Source organism: Perca fluviatilis, chromosome 22 (genome assembly GCF_010015445.1).
Source record: "Perca fluviatilis chromosome 22, GENO_Pfluv_1.0, whole genome shotgun sequence".
Lineage (NCBI taxonomy): Eukaryota > Metazoa > Chordata > Actinopteri > Perciformes > Percidae > Perca > Perca fluviatilis.
In genome coordinates, this window is record NC_053133.1 from 3,704,689 (window position 1) to 3,730,758 (window position 26,070).

Below are 26,070 nucleotides of genomic sequence, written 5' to 3' on the forward strand. Positions count from 1 at the left end.
CCCTGTCCTGACCGCCAGAGGAAATCAACCATGGCAGTTAACAAAAGCAGCAAAACAAAGTTCAGCAAAACTGTTTATTATTATTTTATTTTTTGCATTTTTTTTGGGCTGCGAAGGGAGTCACCTTCTCCAGCAGGCCCATTTCGTCCATTTGAATCACAGTGAGAAAACAGGAGACAAAGAAATCAGTTATATAATCATGTTAAAATACACACACACACACACGTTAATTTGGGAAGATGGAAAAAGTGACACAGCAGGACAGACACAAAATCCCCCAGGAGTCATTATTTTGGATGCCCTATTTGGAGTTGAAAAAAGAAGGTGATGAAGAAGACAAAAAGTGACAGTCACATTGCATCATGTGAGAGCGCTATTGCCCCATCTACTGGCTGTCTTACGGTTGTGTAGGCTAGCTATATGACGAGGGCTACTTTAACTGTAAACTTAGGTACAATTCGGTCAAATGGAGATATTGAAGATGGGCTTTTGTTGCCGTACCTCCGAGCTACGCAGTGATTAAAAATGGAACACTAGGCTCCTTGCTCCCTAAAAAAAAAACATTAGAGTATCTTTTTCTTCACACCAGTAAAGAAAGCCCGGCAGGGGGGAGATTTTAGGCACCACACCGGCTCCCAAACGCCTATAGAAGTCACTCTGTTCTCTACCATAGACTGTAATACAGTCATCGTTCTGTGTCTGTACACACTCGGGACTTAAACACAACACACGGATCCGAGCAACGAGCTAACGGTCGCAGGTAGGCTGGGACTTCCTTAACTTTACCCCGTCGACTGTATCATTTTACAACGGATACAAATAACCGAATGCTAATTCAGTTATATTATTTTGAGTAGGCTTACGTGTCTGAAATATTGTATATTTGAATGTATTTTTTTCAATAAGGTTGTGGGAGAAAAAAGCAGTTAGGCTATAGCTATTTAGCTACCTGTTAGGCTAGCTAATCGCCTTTTATAATGCAGGCTAACCATTGGCTAACTGATGATGAAGTTGCGGTTGATACATTTAAGTTGCATTTGTTGCACTTGTAACTACTCGTAACAACTTACAGACGTGTAGTTAAGTTATTAACAGTGGTGGAATGTATGTAAGAAATTTACTCTTGTACAGTAGCCTTCTTAAGTATAATTTTGAGGTACATGTACTTGAGTCTGTTCTTTTCATGCCACTCTACTACATTTCAGAGAGAAATATTGTACTTTTTACTCCACTACATTCATCTGTTACAGCTTTAGTTACTAGTTACTTTACACATTAACACATGTAAAACACATATAAAATAGGCTACATTGTTTTATTATAAACTACACTACCCAACAATATGCATATGCTTTTAAGTCCAGCTAAAATGATAAGCCGATTAAACACTTAGTTGATTGACAGAACTGTGAGTTGTTTTTGCATTGAGTAGCCTACTTTTACTTGTAATACTTTATGTAGAGTCTTCTAACAGCTTCTGCATTAGGCCAATGATGTGGGACAAAGGAAGAACTGGCTTTGAGCGTGTTCTGGGCTGCTAATAAATGAATGTCCATACATTGAATATCTTTCAGTACCTGTGACCCATTTATTCCAAGACGGCCTGCTCACCGTAGCACAGGTAACACAGTCCATTTCATCTCTCGTTTAGTTCTCCTTTTCATACACAAATCCAACAATATATTGACACGCCACATTGACACGATGAAAAGCTGTTTGTTTTCTTCTTAGACACACACCCGTGTATCTCTGGCTGTTAACCCATGTGTTGTCCTCAGGTCAAATTTGACCCGTTTTCAAAGTTTTTTATATCAGAAATTTGGGTTTCTTACAACCAAATTGCCCGAAAATAACTTGGATGCATGCATGCAACGTTGTGTATGAAACATATACAAACATGCATGTTCTTGGCAGGTAAAATTAATGATTACATCATCTGAATTTTGGTTTATTTATTTAATTTCATAGCATTTTTAAATTTTGACCCAGAATGTCAGGTTCATGGACGATGGTGAAGACAACACAAGGGTTAATTACCTTTATATTTTTCCGTTAGCAATGCTCAAGTGATTAAACATAAAATCGCATATGCATCACTAATGTGGTGGGGTGGGGGTACAAATCCATACAGCGTAGTATCGCGATATTTTCCGTGGCAATACTATATCGATACACAGACGCCAAGCATTGGTCTTTTATTATATGATGTGTAATGTATCTTTTTAGCTAAAACAGATGTTGACAAAGTTTTCTTTTAGGGGACGTCATTTGAAATTTGAAGTTGGGAAAAAGGTAATAAATTGCAATATATCGCAGAATATTGCAATATATTTAAAACTGCAATAATTAGGGTTGGGCATCGTTTGGATTTTAACGATTCTGATTCCAATTCCGATTCTTCCTTTCGATTCCGGTTCTTATCGATTCTCGATTCTGATTCTTTGAGTGGTGGAGTTGAAACGGGTCACATGCTTATTTCACAAATAAGAGGAAAGTTTTATTTTGATTCAAAGGTGGGTTGCAGTTTGACGGGGCTTTTTCAACGTAAAATAAAGCCACACTAGAGCACCGCTTACTGTGCTCCAAGGCTGCAACACAACAAGCACCTGGCCGCTACGGAAACCCAAACTTGCGCATGTTTAATTGGAAAGTGATGATCGGATTTGAAACCAAATCCTCCAAACGATTCCAATAAAGAAACGATTCCGATGGAATCGTAATTTTTGAAACGATTCCGATTAGGAATCGGTTCTCGATGCCCAACCCTAGCAATAATACCGTATCGTGACATAAGTATCGCGATGATATCGTATCGTGATTTAAAGTGATGGTTCGGAGTAATTCACCCTAGGGTCCTTTGCACCATGACCTCGAGCCAAACACCCTCCCAGAAGCTTTTTTCACCTGGGTCGAACATTGGGAGAGTTAGCTAGAGTAGCGTTATCAGCTGAATAGCTTAGCGCAGGGGCTAATGGACCCACGTTTGTATCTTGTAAGTTACCCCACTAATAATGCCCTAAATGATACCAAACGTCTACAAGTAGTACAAATAGGTTATGCTCTCATAAAACGATGGATTGGAAAGTTTATAAGTACACCAGAAGTTTATGAACACTTGCCTGCTCTCCTCAGCTCTCTGTTGCTGCTGCTGCTACCTGCAGTTAGACGTGCTTAGGGCCGTCTACAAATTACTACACCGAAAAGAGTTACAACAAAAATATTTATTAAAGGAGAACTCCGGGCAATTTTTACGTTAATCTTGATCGCTATATGTATTCAAAATTTCGCCGTGAAAGCATGAACTGTCCTCTGGAGGACATCCAACAGACCAGCGGGCGCCTGTGGATTGTTGTCGGCAGCGGCAGGCAAGGGAGGCGGGGAGGAAGTAGAAGGATGCCCGGTCGGGGCTGCTAGCCTGGCTAAGGAAACTACCACACAATTTGCCACTGCAGAGACTCATATTCACCAACGACAGCACACAAAATGGATATATATGCTACAAATACACATGGAACTGCTACGTGATGATTATTACCGGAGCCTGGCTGAACACACTCACTCATCCCAGACGGCAGCTAGCAGCTAAGAGGGTAGGTGAATTTAAGCAATGGCTAAGTTGCTAAACGCATCTTGTTGTCATGTAAGGGCCCTGTTCGTGTTGCACAGACATTTTAATTGCATTTTGTGTCTGTTAAGAGGCACAAAGGCACTCTTTATCTTATGCCCCCATAACTGCCGTTTTAGCTGAGTGGGGGGCTCGGCATTAGCTGCAGCAACTCCGTGTTGCTAGCACCGATTCGGCTCGTTTTTTTTGCTATCGACAGTACTCATATACATACAGCGATCAAGATAGCTAAAATTATGCAGATTTTTATATTAAATAAGGTAATGTCTCCAAACTTACCTCAATTATTACTTGTCTCCTGCTAGTTATACTACAGCACTTACTTAAAAAAAAAAATTAAATTAATAAATATTTTTGTTGCATCTCTTTTCAGTGTTGTAATTTGTAGACCTCCCTAAGCACTCGTCTCACAGCAGCAACAACAACAGCAGAGAGCAGAAGCCAGCAGGCAAGTGTTATTTACATAAACTTCTGGTGTACTTACAAACTTTACAATCCATCGTTTTATGAGAGCATAACCTATTTGTACTACTTGTAGACATTTGGTATCATTTCGGGCATTATTAGTGGGGTCATTTACGAGATACAAACGTGGGTCCATTAGCCCCTGCGCTAAGCTATTCAGCTGATAACGCTACTCTACGCTAACTCTCCCAATGTTAGACCCAGGTGAAAAAAGCTTCTGGGGGGGTGTTTGGCTCGAGGTCATGGTGCAAAGGACCCTAGGGTGAATTACTCCGAACCATCACTTTAAGTATCGTGATGATATTGTATCGTGATATAAGTATAGTGATGCTATCATATCGTGACATAAGTATCGCGATGCTATCGCAATTTTGATATAAGTATTGTGATTTAAGTATCGTGATGTTATTGTATTGTGATATAAGTATCGTGATGCTATCATATCGTGACATAAGTATCGCGACGCTATCGTATCGTGATATAAGTATCGTGATATATCGTGATTTAAGTATCGTGATGATATCGCATCGTAACATAAGTATCGTGATGCTATCGTATCGTGATATAAGTATCGTGATATATCGTGATTTAAGTATCGTGATGATATCGCATCGTAACATAAGTATCGTGATGCTATCGTATCGTGAGGCCTCTGGTGATTCCCACCCCTACAACGTGGTATACAAACAAAACAAAACACAAAGTTGCATAATGGCTCCAACACACCAGCCCCTAATTGTTAATGACAGGCGGGCATACACACTTCAAAACATATTTACATATTGGAGCCAACAACCCATTTGAAATGAATCAATGAAAACACCTTTATAAGTCAGAGGTGACTAGTAGTGTCTGTGTAAATACCACTTATGTTGCGGCTTCTTGCAGAAGACAAAGGGAGAAAGACTGACTGGGACTGAGTTTTATGACCACCTTACACCAAACGATGGAGGCGACGGGAGCGCCCCGACTCTAGCGAGACTCTCAGGATTTCATTGACATATTTGAAATTAGTCTGCTACAGTGGAATCGCTTAACAGGCAAGGGTGGAGAGATATACTGGGGGAATCGTCGATCGTTTTGATTTAAAAACCGATATTGTGACACCCCTAACGTTAGCTGTATGTCGTGTTCAGACGAACTGTGTTTTGGTTCACAGACCTTGTTGCCCTCCAGCAATCTTCTCATGGACGTGTATGTTGACCTCTGCTGTTCATTTGGGTAAGCTTAAAGTTTCCAGCAACTTTTTCTGACCTGCGGTAATCCATAAAAAGAAAAAGTTAAAAGCCTACATATGAAGAAATGGGCCAATTTTGTGCCAAATGTCTGCATCTTACTCAATTAAAATATGTGCAAATTTGCACAGCAGCACCGAGACGCTGTTTGCTTTACAGCGCCGTTGCAGGTGCATTTCACCCTTTGCGGAGGCTTTGAGATTTACTATTATTTTCTTTTTCCTTTTGTGCCTGAGAGCAGCGCCAACCATTATCAGACGTTGAGGTGATAAGTTGTGTCATCATAAACAGCTCAGAAGAGAACCATCTGGATTCATTTTACATGTCTAAATCCTCACCTTTCCTCAGACTTCCTGTGTGGATGGCGTCACTGCTCCACGCTGCCAAACGCCTGAGGACTGACCTCGCCCGTCGCAGGAAGGTCTACAGGCTTCTGCAGAGGAAACTGGTCGGTACTCGTGTCCTGTAATTAAATGCAAATATGTGTTACAGCCGTTGCTTTCTTACATCATTTACAAGTTTTGAACACATATAACCGACTTGCTCCGGTGCTGCCTGAAATTCCGCCAGATGTCCGCCATGTGGACGCGCCAACAGTGTTGTTGTCATTACTTAGAATTCCTCATAGGGGAGACAGAAACTACGCACTATAGCTTTAATGTAGAGCCCAATAGTTTCTGTCATAACAGAATCATGGTCGGAATCCGGAAATTGAGAATTTAAAAAAGCAATAAGACAGATTCCATAGGGGCCACAATTAAGTCAGTGCTAAATGCTAACTGGAGATTTGAAAATACAGCATGACTATGTCTAAGTTTACAACCGAGCCACTCGCTGTAACTAATAATTCCCAGTGGCTTAGGCCTGGTAGGGGGCAACTTAGGCCTGTTGGGCCACCAGGCTTATAATACACTGGGGGAAGCCCTGCGTTGATAAATGGTGGTTATGAGGACGGTGAATCCTCAAGGATTAGTCGTGCGTATTCCCAGCCTTCTGCAGTTATGAAATATTGCCTCAGCTCTTCCTCCGTTTGTTTTCTTCATTCTCCTCTCACTTTGATTCCAGATGTTTCACAGGGTCGGTGTGAAGGAGGGGGATCTGTTCCAGCCCACGTATGTTTACCCTGAAGAGGTGAAGATGCTGATACGTTCTGTCTTCTCACAGGACATCTGTGACTACCCCGACCCCTGCCATGATCAGGTGAGTAGGAACTCATTTGACCTCTGACGTCATTTCAGTTATGCATGTAGTATGCGTGCACTTTTTACACCACGTACCATTTTAGAATTAGGCTCTCTAAGTACCACCATTATGGCCAACGTTAAAATAGAGTAGCATAGGTCTACCCTATTCAGGTAGGGACAGTTCACGCAGGAGGCAGGTTTTTTTCCTAAAAACATGATTTATTGTTGACAGCCACAGACACGCTGTACTTCCACCATCCTGGACTGGCAAGGTCTGGCAATGGTAGACTAGCTGCAGCCCTAATCAAATTCAAACTTAATGTCTATTTGTAGCTGTTTTAATGAGCTACTGTATACAGTACATACTCCGAAAATGAGCTATGTGATAAATGATCTTTATTCTTTAGGCCTCCTGCTCGCTGGCTGCGTGGTGTGAGCATGGCGTTTCTGTTGCGTGTCAGCTGCGTGGCGGCTGCGTGGATTTTTCTGTATCTTTGCACACCAGAAACGTGTCTGACGCGGTGCTGCTCCTAGCCTTGTCTGTACACATGCATGTTACCAATTGATAAAATGAAATGTTAAACATAAATATATACTGATTTGATTACAGCAAAGACAACGTCGGCAGTATTGACGGAAAAATAGGCTACAGAATATTTCCTTGACAGGTGCAATATTTGAAAATCGATAATTATTAATTATTTATTTTTTTAAATTACATTTATATCTGCATTTATGTCAAAACCTAGAGACTTTCAAACATCAACATGTCATTTATTAACTGTATTTGTGTCTAAATGACATATAAACATCTTTTCCTATTCCATTTTGCCTGGAAACGCTTCCAACACGCTTGTGTGTCGCGTGAAAAATAGGCGTTGGTCCTGTTTCTAGCAGGCACGCGTTTTCCTCACGCAGGCAGTGTGCAAGCTCTAACCTGTTAACATGGGAGCCAAAATAAAAACGGACACGCCACGCAGCTGACACGCTCACGCCACGCTCACGCCACGCTCACACCACGCAGGCAGTGTGCAGGAGGCCTTAGTCATTGTTACAAAATGGCCATAATGTAATGGCGTGTAACTGTGTTTGTATTGTTTCAGGTGGTGTACCTCACTGTAGAGGATCTGTACAAAGTTCCCATCAAGTAAAGTGTGCGTCTCTTAAAATGTCTCATCTCTGCTAAGGTACAACTTTTTTTTAACAACAGTTATGGATCAGTACCAGTTTTTGAATGTGTTAGGTTTATTTTAAGCATGTTTCAAGGTGAAAATCCAAAATCTATCATTGGTTGTTCTGTGTGAGACATTGTGCACCGATTGTCAACCGTATCTAGCCTACTGTATGTTTCAGGGCTGAATGTTCTCTTTTTTGAGTCTTCTTTGTCAATCAGCAGTGAGCTCTCTGTAATTGGACAGAAACCATTTTAAATAAAAAAACAAAAAGTAGTTCCCCATTCTGTAGATCGTTATCGCTCTCTAACAGGCTCCGCACAGCTGACACGTTTCAGCTGAATGGTTCAATTGTCCACCTCACATACATCCTTGGCAGTAATATTCTCAATTCATATTGCTCATTAGTCCCACTGAGTGCACTTTGTTATGTTCAACGAGGACAAACTCTGTTGCATTATACAGGCAGGTGTTACTGTGTAATAATGTGTAATATTAATTGAGTGGACACAATAATAGAAACATCTTCAATATAATGCAATGCATTTCACCAAAGACTACATCCTCCAAAATAATCATACAATGGATCATGACATCCCACAAATCATACCAATGAATCAACACAGTTTCTACACAATGCCGACATTATAACCTTCATGAAGGGATCATTTATTGCAGGACTGCTGTGTTGGGCCCTGTTTACACGACAACGCTCGCGGGTGAAAACGGCAACATAGTTTATCAGAAGTGCCTTTCGTTTACACGGTGGCGGCGTTTTTTGGGGGCTTAAAAACGCAAAGAAAGTGAAACCACCCACCAGAGTGGAAATCTTAAAAACGCTCCACCGTCGCGTTCCCGTCTAAAGGGTAAAAACGCAAAAGTCTGCTCCGATCTGCTCACGGTGGCTCCCCATATTTCGTTTATGTCACAGGCATGCGCCAGAACAGGAAAATAACAACAAACACGTCGGATTATTTCCATACGTCGGACCTTCAAGTTGCCCTAGCAGCTCTGATAAACATACAAGAGTCTTTTCAGCAGTTGACTGCCAGTCCACGCCCTGTTGTGCCTTTGTGGCTTTGTAATCTAAGGACTAGTTAGTCTAGACTGCATTAGTTGAAGCAGTGTTGTAATATAACGAAGTACAAACCCTTTGTTACTGTACATAAGTAGAATTCTCACGTATCTGTACTTGACTTTGTTATTTATATTTCTGGAGTCTTTGACTTTGACTCCACTACATATCCTAAATAAAATGTATCCTTTTACCCCGATACATTTCCCCCTAAGCATCTTCGTTGCTCCTTACTTGCAAGAAATGTTTTTGTACGTTGGAGTGAAAGATTCTTTCTCACAAAAAATGTTTTTATTCCGTTTCTGTTTTACAATTTGTTGATGTCAGACTTTGAATTTGATGTTTAAGAAGGTTTGGATTTTTTTTTTACTTTTAGTTTTACTTCTTATAGTTAAGTACATGTAATATAACATTACTTTTCATACTTAAGTACAGTAAATATCAGATACTTTAAGACTTTTACTCAAGTAATATTCTAAAAGGTGAGTTTAACTTCTACCAATCATTTTCTGGTAAGATAGCATACTTTTTCTTTTACTCAAGTATTGCTTTCAAGTCTACTTTAAACAAGACTGAGTTGAAGTCAATGTGTAAGTGCAGTTTGCGCTGTTAAATAACCGGGGAAGATATCATGTAGTGAACGTGTTAAATGGTTCTGCCAACATGTGGCGCTGTAAGCCAGCCAGGAGACTGTGTAGGCTGCTGGCGATGAAAGGCAGCACATGCATACTTTAGCTTGGCTGCGGAGGACAGTCACGGGACTTTTAATTTGAAAAGTGAAATGCGTTTACACTTTGTGTTCCGGTCCCAAAGTTGCGGTTCAGTTAAATCGTGGACGTGCGCGTGATTAGCTCGGTGCGACTCTCAGCAGCAGCAGCAGCCGCAGCCGCAGCAACCATCACCGTCAAGTGTGTAGGGGGTGGGGGGGGGGAGAGAAGTTGACAATCGAGCCGACAGTATGGGAGACGTTCCGCAAAGTACCAGACAGTGCTCCGACACAAGCCCGACAAACTTTTAGGTGAACAGTGAACTTTTCCCTGAGCCGCATATAACCTTCCAGCAGTGGGGAACGTTAATGGATAACCCTGGTAGTAGCGGAGATTCGGCCGCGGAGAGCAGCGGGTCTGCCCGCAGAGAGGAGTCCAGCAGCGGGTTCGGAGCGCAGTCGGAGCTGCCGGTGTATCTTACCTATCTACCGGAGTCCTACTGCACCGCCAAGTTCAGCCTGGCGGCTTACCTTCTCTGCTGGGCTCTGCTCAGATGGTACCAGGTGAGATTGGCTCTGAAATTTGAACAGTGATGGAAGTATTTTCCTTAACTTAAGTAAAAGTAGCCTACTAATACAACACTGTAAAAATACTCTGTTACAAGTAAACTTTTTTACTTAAGTAAGTATGTAAGTATCATCAGGAAAATGTAGCTACTTAAAGTATTAAAAGTAAGAATAGGCCTACTCAATGCAGAAAAATACTGGAAACGATCCAAACAGTTCTGTCTATCAACTAGGGAGAAGTGTTTAATGGTCTAATAATTTCAGCTGGACTTGAAGGCCATTATATCGTTGGCTAGTTTCAAATTTTAATAACACATCCTATTATATAAACTACATGTAGGCTATTTTGTGTGCACATATTTTAATGTGTAAAGTAACTATTAACTAAAGCTGTTGAAATTAATGTAGTGGAGTAAAAAGTACAATATTTCACTCTGAAATGTAGAGTAGACGCAGAAAGTTGCATGAAAAGAAAAGACTCAAGTAATGTACAAACAGGCCTACCTAAAGTACTTGAGTAAATGCACTTAGTTACATTCTACCACTGAATTTAAAGTAGTGTGAAAGTGAAAATATTATATATTGCACTGCAATTCAAAATTATTGCACTTAAAGTTTTTGCACCTTTCAGTACAAATGAATTGCGTATTTAAATACGAGTTTGTTTGACTTGTATATTGTTGATACTTTACACCAAAAGACACCATAGGAAAAGATGTATGTTAGTGGGTCTGCCTTCCTTTTACAGGATCTTCAGTAACATGGATTCAACTGAAGTTCTGGTTTACTGGCTTCCTGTCCAAATGTGACAACAGAAGTTAATCTGTAAAAATGGTGTGATTCTGCAGCATCCCAATCCGTGGCAGAAATTTAGATTTAGGCCAAAGATGCAAACAATATCAATTTGTGAACTGTCAAGAGATTTTGCCACACCGTTTAATATTGTGCTACACGTTTTACTGTGTATGATTTGTGCATCATAGGGCTGGGCGATATAGAGAAAATCCGATATCGCGATATTATTGGGTTGACAATTGGTGCTTTAACAAAATATCTTCACAACGAGATTTTAGATAAATAATCTTCATTAATGTCGATATAATGACTAAGTGGGTAAAAGTAAAAATAATAGAAGAGCTAGAACAGTCTGGTAACATAAAATGACATCACTTTACTGTAATGCAGCCTTTAAAACCAGAAAAAGACACCACTTAAGCTATTACGATATTACGATATCCAAAATCAAAGACAATATCTAGTCTCATATCACGATATCAATATAATATCGATATATTGCCCAGCCATAGTGCATCAATACATTGAATTTCTTTGATTTGTCAAACATTCCAGTGTGGGTGATGAATACATAAACTTAGTTGGTTTAACTCAAAATATACTATAGTACATATCAGTAATGCTGTATAAAATTACTCATACTGTGATAGAGGATTTTGTCCATATAACTCCTTTTTTGTATTCAGATTTATTTTATTGTTGCTTTATTAAACTTGACAATCATGCTGATTTAAAAAAGCCTCTAAACTAAGTGGGGAGATCATTTGCTAATAAGACGGCAAATATATTTGGTCTGCATATTTGTGTGTCAGTGTCAGGCCTGATTGGTTTCTGTTTTCTCCCTTTGTTACCATGTTGCTAGGTTGAAAATAGAAACACAAAACATCATTTCATGTGGGGTTGAAGTCATTTTGACAGCATTATTTGGTGTTTGGGGTATTGGAACTGTGTCGTGCTAATTTACTTAAACGTCTGGAGGTAGTTTGCATGCCACAGTGGTCCAATGTTTTTGGAAATAACATTATTATTATTATTATTTTTAAACAAAATTCAAAACATACAACTCACAACATGAAAAAATATCCGTTATACGTTATTTCACCAACAACCCATCCACTGTTCATCAGAATGTTCATTTTTATGACTCGATTCGTAGATAAACTGGTTGCTGGACACTGAACCCACGGACGGAGCTAGCACGTTGTTTGAATCGTGCGTTAAAGGGCAACTATTATATAGCATTTTCAGGATGATACTTGTACTAGAACATGTTTACATTTCTCATACTGCCCATGGCTGCTGCTCCTGTATTCACCCTCTGTATAAGACGCTCTGTAGGAGCGCCTGTCTCTTTAATCCCTCCTCCCGAGAAAGCCCAGTCTGCTCTGATTGGCCAGCGGGCTTCCTGGAATCTCCGAAGCCTGCACTCGTGTTTCATTAATTGAGTATATAGCAGGACTTTGTACCGTGAAAAATCACCAATAAAGGCTTCTAAACTGAATATTACACAACCGGACACGTCCCAGCAGTGAAGAGACTGGAATTTGGGGAGAAATGACCAGCACTGGCCAAGATTACAGCTATGTCGCATTAGCATGTAGCTGCTTAATAGTTAGCAGTATGCTAACGTTAGATTGTAGTGGAACGAAGCAGCACTTTCTACGCTGAACCCACGGACGGAGCTAGCACGTTGTTTGAATCGTGTGTTAAAGGGCAACTATTCTATAGCATTTTCAGGATGATACTTGTACTAGAACATGTTTACATTTCTCATCCTCGCAGCAGGCCCGCTGACTCCGACCTGCGGCCCTTTGCTGCATGTCATTCCCCATCTATCTGCCCTTTCGTGTCTTCAGCTTTCCTATTAAAAAAAGCAAATAAAGGCTTTAAACCAAATACTACATAAACAGAAAATGTTTCAGGAGTAATGTGACCCAGAATTGGGGAGAATTTTAACAACACTGGCAGCCAAGGTGACATTGTTTACTGCCGTGAGCATGTAGTTACATTAGACAATGTTAACACTGCACCGGCTTAAAAAAACAACAACAACACTCCACTCCTGCCTACCTGGAGCAGATGACCAATCGTAGAAGGCCGGCATAGAGTTGCGTAAGACTTAGCCGAGAGTAAAGAAAACTGTTGAAACGATTCAGAACAGTTGAAAAATCTGAACGTTTTAGCTCACAGGGATTTGTCTAAAATACGTTTACCTCATTATTTGAACATGAAAATCCAACATGATAACATTGTAGAAATGACAGAAAACACTTTCCCCTTTAACCTGGACATGAAGATTGCTGTTATGAGGCTTATTCCGTTTTTGATCATTTTCGAGATATGATGTTAACACGGCACACAGAGAAATCCTGTTACTCATGTCTCCGTACAGGCTCGCTGACAGCTGTCTGGTCTGAGCGCCTCCACCCCTATCTCTCTCTCTCTCTCTCTCTCTCTCTCTCTCTTACAAAATGCTTCAGTAAAATATTTTCATTAACTGGTCATTATGATATGATAAAAGTACGCTAGGAGCACATTGTCCTACACATTAAATATGATAAGAACAGCTGATTTCTGGCGCAGTAAAACGCTTCGGCGGGCGGGCGGTTCTTGTGCGTACTATGAAATAGAATCCTGTTGGCGCCACTGTTTTCTAGTACATACATCCAATCTGGTAAACTGTTTATGTGACATTTTTTCAAACGCCGCCACCCTAGCCATCTCACAAGCCCACTCCTGGATAGACGGCAACCCTTCATTCTTCCATCCTCTTAAAAGAATCTGTCTGGCTATCATTAAACTAGCCTGGACCCATCTTCTTATGTGCTATCTATCCTGTTTAGGATTGATCCATCTCCCAGAACAAATCATTTTGGGCTGAATGGAACCTGGGTCCCTGCACTCTGACATAGGTTATCATGTATCCCGGTCCAAAATTCCTGGACCTTATCACAGGAACAATTGTCCAATTTAAAAATCATTCATCACCACTGAATAAATATTGACCTTTCAAGATAAGAGCCATCAAAAGTTTGCTGTAGCTTTTAAAATCTATTGAGCTGTTTGGAATAAGTAGACCAGTATAGAGCAGCATGTTGTGGTTTCACATTGAAAGATTCTGTCTATGATATCGTTATAGCTGACAGTTGTCTTTCAGGTGGAGAAACCTGTAAGACCGGTTGCAGCCCATTGTTTTTAGACATGATTACATACAGCTGCCTCTGGACGGTCTCAACAGTGGGGATTGTTGTGTGTGTGTGGGTGGGTGTGGTGTGTGTGATCATGGCAAAATGTCCACCGATCTCTGCAGGGTAAATCCAGACAGCTAGCTAGACTATCTGTCCAATCTGAGTTTTCTGTTGCACGACTAAAACAACTTTTGAACGTACGCATATTCCACCCAAACAAGTTCCTTCCTGAGGCTATTTTTCAGAGGCACCGTTGCTTTTCCCAGTTCCTAGCACTGCCCAAGATGATTGCGAGTGGTTTAAAGAAATGCCACCACCTGCTGTAGCGGGAACTACCACAGAAAAGGTTTTGAGTACTTTTCCAGGTGTTTTTATTTCTGTCCAGGGTTTCCCCCAGCGTATTGCAAGCCTGGTGGCCCACCAGGCTTAAGACCAGCAAATACAAATTTTTAATGTATTTTTAAGAGTTTTTTTTAAACTAGCTACGGGGGGACGGCTTGGTTGGGAACGTAGACGTAGTCATATTTTCAAATCTCCAGTTAGCTTTTAGCACTGACTTTATGTAGAGCCATATGGAACCTATCTTACAGCTTTTTTAAATTTTAAATTTCGCGATTCTGTCCATGAGTCTGTTATCCCAGAAAATATTGGGCTCTACATTAGTGCTGCCATCAGGCTGTGACTGGCCCCAGACGGGCCCTTGTCAAAAAAGACACTTGCCACCAGGCTAAATAGCTTTTCTGGGGGAAGCCCTGCTGGCTTTCTGTCCGCGGCCAGATTTGGCACCGCAATGCATTCAAAGATGCATTCACAAAACTTTACAGGTGCGTAGTAGAGATTAGGTTGAGGTTGAGTTTGAAGATGGCTGTGGTCTCAGCAAGGATGCAGGAAGTGTGGGGGGAGGGAGGGTTAAGAAGTAAGGAGGGGCCCCCCACTTTACACCCTTGCCCTGATGTAGCATCGCGGCTGGTGTGATCCCATTACAAGATGGTCTCTAGTTTCTGTTGCAAAATCAAAATAAATCTCAAAGAAGAATGCTACCAAGCCACGGCTGAGCGACGTGCGTCCCCACGACGTGTAGTTACATTTTTCAAGAGACGCACGTCAGGCTACGGCGTAGGGTCGGTATCTCCACGTAGCCACGGCATAGATTTTGCGCAGAAGCATAACATTTTTTTATTTTTGTACTTGTCTCTTATTCTAGTTTTTTTATTTTCTATCTCTTTCATGACTGTTATTTAATAGTTTTTAGCTGACCTTTAATGTTTTATGTAAAGCACTTTGAATTGCCATGTTGCTGAAATACATAGAAATAAAGTTGCCTTGCCCTACAACCTCCAGTCAGTCAGTCACTAGGGCATAGAAAACGCTGTTATGCCTGTCTCAGTGCAGTGTTTCCCCCAGTGTATTGTAAGCCTGGCGGCCCACCAGACCTAAGCCACTGGGAATGATTTTTGAATGTATTTTTAAGACGTTTTTTTAAACTACAGTTACAGTGGGGTGGCTTGGTTAGAAACTTAGACCTATATTTTTAAATCTCCAGTTAGCTCTTAGCACTGACTTAATGTGGAATATGAAATCTGTCTTATAGCTTTTTTTAAATTCTGAATTTCGTGATTCCGTCCATGATTCTGTTATCACAGAAACTATTGGGGCTCTACAGATGGGCCCTCGTCAAAAAAAATCCAAAATCTTTATTTCATTTTTACTGTTAAAGGTCCCATGACATGGTGCTCTTTGGATGCTTTTATATAGACCTTAGTGGTCCCCTAATACTGTATCTGAAGTCTCTTTCCCGAAATTCAGCTTTGGTGCAGAACTACAGCCACAAGAGCCAGTCCTACAATGAGCTTTCCTTAGTATGTGCCATTTCTGTGTCTGAAGCTATTGAGGAGGAGAGTGGGAGTGGCAAGGTGGAGGGTGGGGGCGTGGCCTTGACCAACTGCCACTTTTCTCGTTTGAAAGCCATGATGTCTCTCTCTCATGGGTTGGCCAAATTCTCTGGGCGGGCAAAGCAGAGAACCTTGCTTGTTATGACCTCATAACAAGCAGATTCCAAAACGGCTCATTTGAGCTTTCATTTTCTCAAAGGCAGAGCAGGATACCCAGGGCTCGGTTTACACCTATCACCATTTCTAGCCACTGGGGGACCATAGACAGGCTGGGGGAACTCATATTAATGTTAAAAACCTCATAAAGTGAAATTTTCATGCCATGGGACCTTTAATGCGTATCGGTTCTAAAAATCGGTTATTGGTTTTTAATTAACTTCTAATAATCTGTATCGGTATTTACCCTAAAAAAACAATATCGGTCGACCCCCTAACTGAAAATACCCAGTTCGTTAAACAAAGTGAAGATGAGGCATCAGAGTCTGACATCGAGGAAGTCCATGGGGAGCCTCAGGCCTGAGAGGTGTGATTTGTGTTTGTTCTAAATAGTTTGCCTAAATGTGTAATTTTCTGGGACGCGGTGTTAACTCTGACATCATACAGGTGTAGACTCAATCAGGCCTGACCTGACCTGTAGTGCAAAGTGAAAAGTTTGTCATGACTCACTGCACACTGTCTTGACAAAAACCATTAGCAAGCCTAATAATAAGACAAGGGCGTGTCAGGAAGAGGCGGAACATGTCCATTGACTTGTTCTTGTCTCCGCAGCGCTCACTGCAGCAACAAGCAAAGTCATGTCATGAATCTGCCCGCAGGCTCTTCTCTGCTCAGCAGCTACAGAGATAGAGTGGCTCCCATCCAGCCAGACTGATCCACCCCTACACACCCAGGGACTCCAAGGCTCAGTTCATGGACATCTGCAGACATGCAGTGTGTACACTTGATTAGTCTTGATAAGCCTAAATTGAGCTCGTTTTTGCCTCTTCCTTGATTTCCCCTTACATTGCACGGCAGCTGGATTCTCGCGATATCACGAGATTACGCAAGAATCGCAGGATCACATACTGTATGTGGAAAATCCATCTTGTCAGGCTTCAACCTAATGCCTTTGTGTCTGAACTAACCGCTTACCGAACCAATGAATTCAATTTTTATTTATAGTATCAAATCATAACAAGAGTTATCTCGAGACACTTTACAGATAGAGTAGGTCTAGACCACACTCTATAATTTACAAAGCCCCAACAATTCCAGTAATTCCCCCAAGAGCAAGCATTAGCAGTAGCTATTGCGACAGTGGCGAGGAAAAACTCCCTTTTAGGAAGAAACCTCGGCAGATCCAGACTCTTGGTAGGCGGTGTCTGACGGTGCCGGTTGGGGGTGTGATGAACAGTGGCAATAATAGTCATAATAAAGATAATGGAACAGTGACTACAATGGTAGTCGTAGTAGTTCATGTCATAGCAGGGCACAGCAGGGCGTTACAGGGTGTAGTGTGGCACAGCAGAGCACAGAGACAATCAGTGTCCGGTGAGGAGCTACTAGGTTTTAGGTGCATATTTGACGGCCGCGACTGTTTCTTGAAAGCAACAATGGCGGACGTGATAGACGGATGGTTGATCCAGTCACCTGGCAGGTATTTTTTGGAAGTGCCCACCCTTTCCCAAACAGTTTCCAGTTACAGCTTCTCAGATGGGTCTGTGTTAACAAACCATGGGGCGCGTCAGGTTAGTTTCCACCTTGTTGAAAAATAAACTTGTCCGAATGCTTCAAACGAATCGTACGACATTAAATCACCGAACAGTGTCTCTTCCTCACACACCTCTCAGATGTCGGAATTAAGGGCGGCTGCATTGTGTTCTAGGTCTTAAATCATTTTAAACGGGTCTTAATTTTCCTACGTCCATGTGACGCTACATCTAATGCTCATTGAAATGATCCCGCAGCTCTTTAGAATTGTTTTTTTTATTCTGTGGTGTTTCTGTCGCTAGTCCAGATATAATTTGCTTTATTATGACTGCAAATGAGACCACCATCCAACCTACTATATATTGCAGCCAATCTAGACACCAGTCCTAAAATGCCAATGAGAAAATCGGGGAATGTTTCCGGACTCTGACATCTGACTTTGTTTTTGATGTCTTAAATTTCCTTCGTAGTGGTCTGAAAATGGTCTTAAATTTCCTTCATAGTGGTCTGAAAATGGTCTTAAATTTTCTTCATAGTGGTCTGAAAATGGTCTTAAATTTCCTTCATAGTGGTCTGAAAATGGTCTTAAATTTTCTTCATAGTGGTGGTCTTAAATTTCCTTCATAGTGGTGGTCTTAAATTTCCTTTTGTAGTTGTTTGAAAATGGTCTTTAAATTTCATTCATAGTGATGGTCTTAAATTTCCTTCATAGTGGTCTGAAAATGGTCTTAAATTTCCTTCATAGTGGTCTGAAAATGGTCTTAAATTTTCTTCATAGTGGTCTGAAAATGGTCTTAAATTTCTTTCATAGTGGTCTGAAAATGGTCTTAAATTTCATTCATAGTGGTCTGAAAATGGTCTTAAATTTCTTTCATAGTGGTCTGAAAATGGTCTTAAATTTTCTTAATAGTGGTCTAAAAATGGTCTTAAATTTCTTTCATAGTGGTCTGAAAATGGTCTTAAATTTCATTCACAATCGTCTTGTGCGAAACTAAGTTTAGGACGCAGCGACGGTGGCTCTGCTAAATACCGTAGTTTCAGGAAGGAACTTATTTTGGTCGAGCATTTGCACCCCGCAAAAGAAAACGCCACATCCAATATTAAATTGGATATTAAAGTTAACTGTTGACACAATACCAGGGTTTCCCGCAGCACTTTGCAGTTTAGGCGGGCTTCCTTAACAACACGCGCCTGCCGCCTTAACTAAGTCTTCAAAGAGAAAGACTTGGCGTGTTACTCTGTCCTGTTTGAGCTGTAATGTCCTGTCGCATCAACACCGTCTGTAGGAAACAAGGTAACGGCCAGTTGTCAAGATACCACCAATCACAACGGAAAGAGCATTTGCTGGCAGTGAGTGTAATTGTCGTTTATTCACATTTAAAGGGATAAATCGCCATTTCACCGTCGCGTGCGCGTCAGAGTTTGTCAAATGTGCGGCCAGCCGGGGCATGCCTGGGCAGAGACTGGGTGAGTGGACTTACCGGAGCTTTGGCATATGGCAGTCAGAGAGCATTTGTATATGTATATCTGTCCTGTTTTTCACATCAGTGAGGCTTTCTTGTCTTGTTTCAACGAAGTGAATACATGACGAAGTGACTGGAACTATCCATCACCTCTCGCGCGCGGATTCTCAACGTCCCGGCTGCTGTTGCCCGGTCTTTGAGACACAGCCGTTTTTTTTAAAAATCACTACACGTGGTTCACAACACACGGTTAGTTAGCATAGTTAAACACTACCCACTGTGAAATTACGTGTCCTGTTTTTATTTCACGCATACTATCTGCTTGAGTGAGTGAAGCTATGGGCTGGGCTCTGTTATCTCAGAGCTGTTTTGGAGAAGAGTTGTCAGGCGAAGTGGAAGAGAGCGTGTCACGGAGGATAATGGGAGCCATGCCAGTAACACTGTTATAGCACCTTTTTTTTCACAAGTTTAATGAGCTTAAAGCCGAAAGAAGCAAGCAGGCCTGCCTTGTTGCCAGATCCAAATGTTTTTACCGTGCCTTGAATGCGATTCATGTAACACTTAATAATAAAAAAACAAGTATAATGTCCAATGATTAAAAGAACAGCTCTCACTAAGCACAATTCGGTTTCCTTCGTTTGTACCCAAAAGCCATTGAGGAATTGGATAGTTTCCAAACGTAACATCCCTATTACCCACCCCCTGGGTCGCATCTGACACCAGAGACCATCTTTAAAAAGAGACAGGTAACCGTCTTCCCCCATAAACAACCACCTGTTATCATGTGACTGAAGTTCCATACTGAAAACCATGAGATGGAGTTGAAAGCTTTGCAAAAGAGCTAGTAAGTGGACCTTGCGCCATAGACATCCAACCACATGTCCCACGTATCCAATCAGGTTCTCCTTCTCTATCTGGCCAGACATGGTTAGGTTTCTTCCCCATCTCAACAGTGAACCTGGTGACAAAACTATAAAAATAAGAGCAAAGTTGTAACAAATCTTTTAAGGTAGAATGTCTTTTGCCTGGAATGAGCTAAATATCGGCCTGGTTTAATCTCATTAAACTATGAGAAGAGTAAACCTTCCTAAAAGTACAGTTTTGGATTAGCATTTCCCATTAATTGGCCACCAGGAAGAAGGATCATGGTAGTTTTAAGTTCAGTGCTGACATTTATCCCATTGAGTATCGACTGGCTCCTCTCCTTGCTCTTTTCCTGTTTTTTTATATTTAATTAGTTTTTTATCATAGCCTTTAAAACTGGCACAGTTTTAAAGGCTATGAGTATTAGCATGGCTTAGTAAGCACCACCTTGGAGTGATCCACACGGGCGTGATCTGGTAATACTGTGGTATTTCAACAATTTATTGCCCATGGCATCCTCACATTATATAGTGTTGTGTTCATTTTATTTTGTTCATTGGCTACAAGTTTGAATGAATGAATGCTTTATTTCGAACATAAAAAATAATACAATAAAAACTGAAAGAACAAAAACAAAATTAAAGGTGCTCTAAGCGATGTCACGTGTTTTTTAGGCTACAACATTTTTTGTCACATACAGCAAACATCTCCGCACTATCCGCTAGCTGCCGGTCCCCTGAACACACTGCAAAAAAACACAGTCTCTGTAGACAGCCCAGGCTCCACAAACGGCAACAAAAACAAACTGCGCCAACCTGCACCACCAAACATAACAAACAGTGTTCCAGCCAATAACCATAGACTGTATAATATTAATGGACAATGCATCCAATTCTGCGACGTGCTGCAAATGCGGAAGCACCTTAAACCTAGCCTGACGTGGTCCTACTCAGATTCTAGTCAGAATGTGAGTCTGAAACCGCTCCATTGGGCTGTGATTATGGGGCGTGTTCCAACCGAACCAGGAAAAAAAATGCCTCTGCATTCATTGGATAGACCTCCAACCAATCAGAGCAACAGAACTCAACTGTCAACAGAACTCAACACTGTGTATCGTCTCCATAGCAACCACTCTTTGCACAATGCATTCGTTCTAACTTCCGACTTTTAGACTTTTTTTGAAGCTGGATATATCATTTGTTGCGTGTAAATATAAATGTGGATAATGTTAGTGATAGTGACATGCTCGCTACAGTCGCATTTCTAGTGATGAATCGGCGAAAACATGTTTTATTTCTCTGATTCACGGCTTTGTTCTAGCGCCGCTGGGCGCTCCCTCTCTTCAGTCTCTCTCTATGTATCTCCACCATATAACGCTCTCTCTCTCCAGTCTCTCTCTATCTCGCTCCACCATATAACGCTACCATGCTTTCGGGCAGTTGTTGATGCTCCTCCGCTGAGGATTTTAAAATGAATGCGCTGTCGATATCGTCTGTAACAGACGCGATGGTGGAATCTACACATCTCAACAAATTCAACCCAAGCGTTCTTTGGTGACGTGATTGATTCTGTTACTGTTGATCATCTGTCCGACAATCTGATTGGTCCGAACAGATCCTGTTCGGGCAATAATTGCTTCTCAATGGAGCGACTCCAGACCGAACTTCCCGACCTCGAATTTTGTGGGCGGGGCTAAGTTCAGCTGGCATCCATGCTACCTTAAACCTGCATTCTATCTGAATTCCAGCAGGGGGAGACTCCTTAAACCTGCATTCTATCTGAATACCAGCATGGGGGAGACTCCTTAAACCTGCATTCTATCTGAATTCCAGCGGGGACTCCTTAAACCTGCATTCTATCTGAATTCCAGTAGGGGGGAGACTCCTTAAACCTGCATTCTATCTGAATTCCAGCAGGGGGAGACTCCTTAAACCTGCATTCTATCTGAATTCCAGCAGGGGGGAGACTCCTTAAACCTGCATTCTATCTGAATTCCAGCAGGGGGAGACTCCTTAAACCTGCATTCTATCTGAATACCAGCAGGGGGGAGACTCCTTAAACCTGCATTCTATCTGAATACCAGCAGGGGGGAGACTCCTTAAACCTGCATTCTATCTGAATTCCAGCGGGGGGAGACTCCTTAAACCTGCATTCTATCTGAATACCAGCAGGGGGGAGACTCCTTAAACCTGCATTCTATCTGAATACCAGCAGGGGGAGACACGTGCGGTTGCAAAAGGAGTTCGGTTCTGTAGAAGTCTATGAGAAAGTGACCCACTTCTCTCTTGATTTATTACCTCAGTAAACATCTTCATAATGAGTTTATGGTCTCAATAGCTAGTTTCAAGTCTTCTGCAACACAGAATGATGTTAATTTTTTAGGGCATGGCTATGACGTGATTGCCAGGGAAAGTGTGTAACGTAGAGTGTAAGCAGCTCCTCCCTCTCGTCTAAAATCGTCACATCCCAACCAGGATGGCTGCGCCCGTAACGGCAAACTCGGCGACTCATAGCAGATCTCCACAAACCAACGGGTGACGTCACACATGCTCTGTCCAGTAATATTATACAGTCTATGCCAATAACCGATAAGAAGGATTTGGGGGTGGGTGTTGGGGGGTTAGTGCGCGGAAGGGAGGGGGAGGGGACAAGATGAGGAGGAGGGAGGGGCGAGCTAGCCTCCGTTTGACAATACTGTGAATGTCAACAAGAAGTGACATCACCCAACATCGCTTAGAGCACCTTTTAATTTAAAGCTATAGTGTCTCCCCCATGAGGAATTCTAAGTAATGACAACAAAACTGTCAGCTCGTCCACATGATACAAGCCTTCCGTGACCGCGCACCGCCCCTCTGCCCCTGCTCCACACAGTTGCTAGTAGCCGAGGAGGGCACGGAGGATTAAAAAAACATGATGGACTCTTCAGAAGAGGTCATTATCTTCACTCGAGTTTCTGATTTGTACCCACTCTGTCGTTCTCTGGGACATGTTTTCATGCTAATCGAATGTGTTTGTAGCTTGAAAGAAGCTAGCGCTGACCGCTGATTAGCTTACAATGCTAGTATTCGTGGCACAGGGAAAGTAAAAACAAATCGCTATTTATACCACTAAATAGGCTCAAGATATCACCACACTTCAACGGTAGCATAATGAGGGTCCCTAAATGTTAACCGAAGCATTGAGAACTTTGTAAGTGTACAGACAGTTTATTGAAAAGATAGTTTATAAAGACACTCGCGTTCATGCTTATATGCGGCCGCCGTCTTGAAAACCTGCACTAAATCTGAGGGGGTCATTGACCCCCTGTTAAAAGGACAAGAGCCCGACAACCCTATTAACATTCCCCGTTGGGTATTTTTATGAAAGACGAGTTTCCGGTGAGCGCCATGGTGCAACGACAGTTAAGTTTAGGAAAAAGAACGTGGTTAGGATTAAAACACTCGCAAGAAATATTTATGTAGAATTATAGTTTGCTCTTCTTATGTAAAATATGCGGCTCTGGTAGATGTTTGCGATTGGTCGTGCTGTGCAAACACCGCCTCTTTTATGTGAACACGTGCGCCGCTGGATTGGGAAACCTTGGGTTGATTGAACTAGTTGATAACCACCGTCGGGACACAGCTTATGCGGGACCGCGGTTGTTAGGGTTAGTGAAGCCAGATAACTGAAATCAATCCAGGGCATGTTGATCTTGATTTGTAGTACAGGCCTCCGGTCAAAGCCCTTCCTTCTCCCTGTACCTTGTGAAAACCATATTTCTGTACCGCTTTTTTGAACTGGGTCATGCTTGGCCTGTATGTTTTTATGTTCTGAAAATGAAGGCCCACCGTAGGCTTGAAACGTGGCTCTGAAAGGGTTGTACGCCGCTCCTTCTAGTAGGAGAGCAGCTGTAGTCCCTTTCATGAAAAGTTGTAGCGTCGTTTTTAGTGACATACGAACCCATAACCACCTGAGAGAGGCTGTGTGTTTACGGACATATTTTGACAAAAATAACAGGAACCTATACTGAGCCCATAAATGGTCAGCAGAGAAGTGGAGTATGCTGCGGTTGTGGTTTGAGAAGTCTTAATGGATGTTTTATTTGCTGTGAAATAGGGCTGTGCAATTAATCACTCTTATTTTGTCTTGTGTTCTGAATAAAAAAAACGGGAAAAGTACCAATGGAAATGTCACAGTTCTAGGTGTTTTTTCACTATTGATTTGTTTCACTGTGTTTTTTTTAAGTTCAATGATTACAGCATTGAGTAATGAGTAATCATGCTAAACAATCCTGATTTCAATATTGACCAAAATAATTGTGATTGTTTTCCGTAATCGAGCAGCCCTACTGTGAAAGTAGGTAACCTTTGAAATTGACTGTAATTGCTGTGAATCCAAACATACCACAGCATTTACTATTCCAAACATCAGTCGAGAACCCTTTTAAAAGATGAACCCATTAAACCTCTTACTAAAATGTTGTATTCACTGTGTTCTGTTTCTCTCCTCAGAAACTCCGATGCCAGTCTGCTCCTCTACAAGTAAGAAAATTCCTCTTTTCTTTTTTCAACCAATTGGTTTGCTGGGGGTGCATGGCATCCCGTCTCCTTTTTTTTTGTTGATCGACAGATCTATCTGACATAGCACCCACTTTATACTATACAAATATAAAACTACAGTCTCTGCATTAATGTAAAACCTGTGTAAACATACTTTAGCACTGTTGGCAATGACATGACCGTTCTTTGCTCAAAGCACCAGCCCACTCAAAGCTTAAATTCCAACAATCCTGACACCTACAGGAAAAGTGTGTCAGGATTCAGTGTATTCTCATAAACGGGTCCGTACGATGGGTATCGTGATGGGTATATGATACTAGGGGATTGCTGGCTGGTCACGTGATGCCGGCTACAGAGGCCGGCTACAGAACTGTACTACCAACTACCGCTGATACGACGGAGCTCTGTGACGGCTAAACACAGCTAGCAACTGCCACCCGGCGTCACAGAGCTCCGTCGTATCAGCGGTAGTTGGTAGTACAGTTTAAGCTGACTTTACACCAAACGACTTTTCAAGCGATTCCACTGTCTCAGACTAATTTCCAATATCAGAATATAATCCTGAGAGTCTTGCTAGAGTCGGGGCGCTCCTGTCGTCTCCATCGTGTGGTGTAATGTCATAAAACTCAGTCCCAGTCAGTCTTTTTACCGTCTGGACGTTCAGACCAAATCAAACGTGTTTGATATTATCCTAAGTTTGAATTCTTGGTAGTTAAGTTAAATCATGTGGACATTGTCAACATCCAATGGGTGCGCTCCCTCCAGCCCCAAACAGGAAGCAGCAAACAGCTAGAGCCAGTGTTGTTTATGGTTAATTTGGCGCTAAGCTAAATGCTAAATAGGGAAAGTTGCCGATTTTCAACCCTTCTGAAGCGCGTCATCCAACAGGAGTTTAACCGGCGGATAAACACAGACCTCTGGGGACTGGAGACATTCATCTGCATATACAGCAGAACAGAACATCTGCAGACTTTCCCTTCAGTTACCAGCTAACGCTAGCTTTGTTATTTAAAAAAAAAAACAAATCTAGTTGTAGTCTAGCAAGATCCCCAGTCTTTACATGTTATGACAGTCTTTAACATTAGATGTGAGATGATTGCCTTTACATGTGAGATGGTGTCACACTTTAGTCTTTTCAAAGTCTGTTCAGAGTCTTCTAGTAGATGGTAGGAAATACCCAGTAAAAGGTGTCTTTGAGCCGGTCACAGGGTACCACCATGCTGCAACGACCGTTAAGTTTAGGAAAAAGAACGTGGTTAGGATTAAAACACTCCCAAGGAACACGTATTTCCTGGGTGAAAGTCTTTTTTTTTTCCCCAGGAAGTGAACTCCACTCCCCTGCTTGAAAGGCCTCCCCCCATTTCATTTTAAAAAGACATTGTTCCAAAATGAGGCCGGAGACATTGGATCACTGATTAAGAGTAGCCTGGTTCCTTAAGTGCATGTAAATGCAACAGTTGGTACCTGAAGCATCCTCACCAACAGAACTTTGTTGTTAGTCTGAACACTTGTGGGGCCGAGGGCCTACATTTCTGTTTACACATTACAAACTACACGGTAAAGGTGTGTGTGTGTCTGTTGAATATGTAAACAGGACACTTGTGCAGTGGGC

At 41.8% G+C, this 26,070-nt stretch overlaps 1 protein-coding gene and 1 long non-coding RNA gene across 5 annotated transcripts in view; both read left to right on the forward strand.

Moving 5' to 3' along the window:
* The first annotated feature begins 335 nt into the window (after positions 1–335).
* On the forward strand, positions 336–4,031 carry LOC120552544. Its single transcript, XR_005638028.1, has 3 exons — positions 336–760; positions 1,575–1,621; positions 3,999–4,031. It is a non-coding gene; the product is annotated as an uncharacterized LOC120552544 (long non-coding RNA).
* Positions 4,032–9,622: 5,591 nt separating this feature from the next.
* arhgef4 (Rho guanine nucleotide exchange factor (GEF) 4) overlaps positions 9,623–26,070 on the forward strand; it is a 158,992-nt gene continuing 142,544 nt past the window's right edge. The window contains exons 1-2 of one of the 4 annotated variants that reach the window (XM_039790678.1): positions 9,623–10,026; positions 24,411–24,440. In XM_039790678.1, coding sequence (XP_039646612.1) covers positions 9,832–10,026; positions 24,411–24,440 — 225 coding nt within the window. In that variant the 5' untranslated portion in view covers positions 9,623–9,831. The remainder of the gene's footprint in view (positions 10,027–24,410; positions 24,441–26,070) is intronic. The other 3 variants (XM_039790677.1, XM_039790682.1, XM_039790684.1) reach the window with 3 other exon arrangements.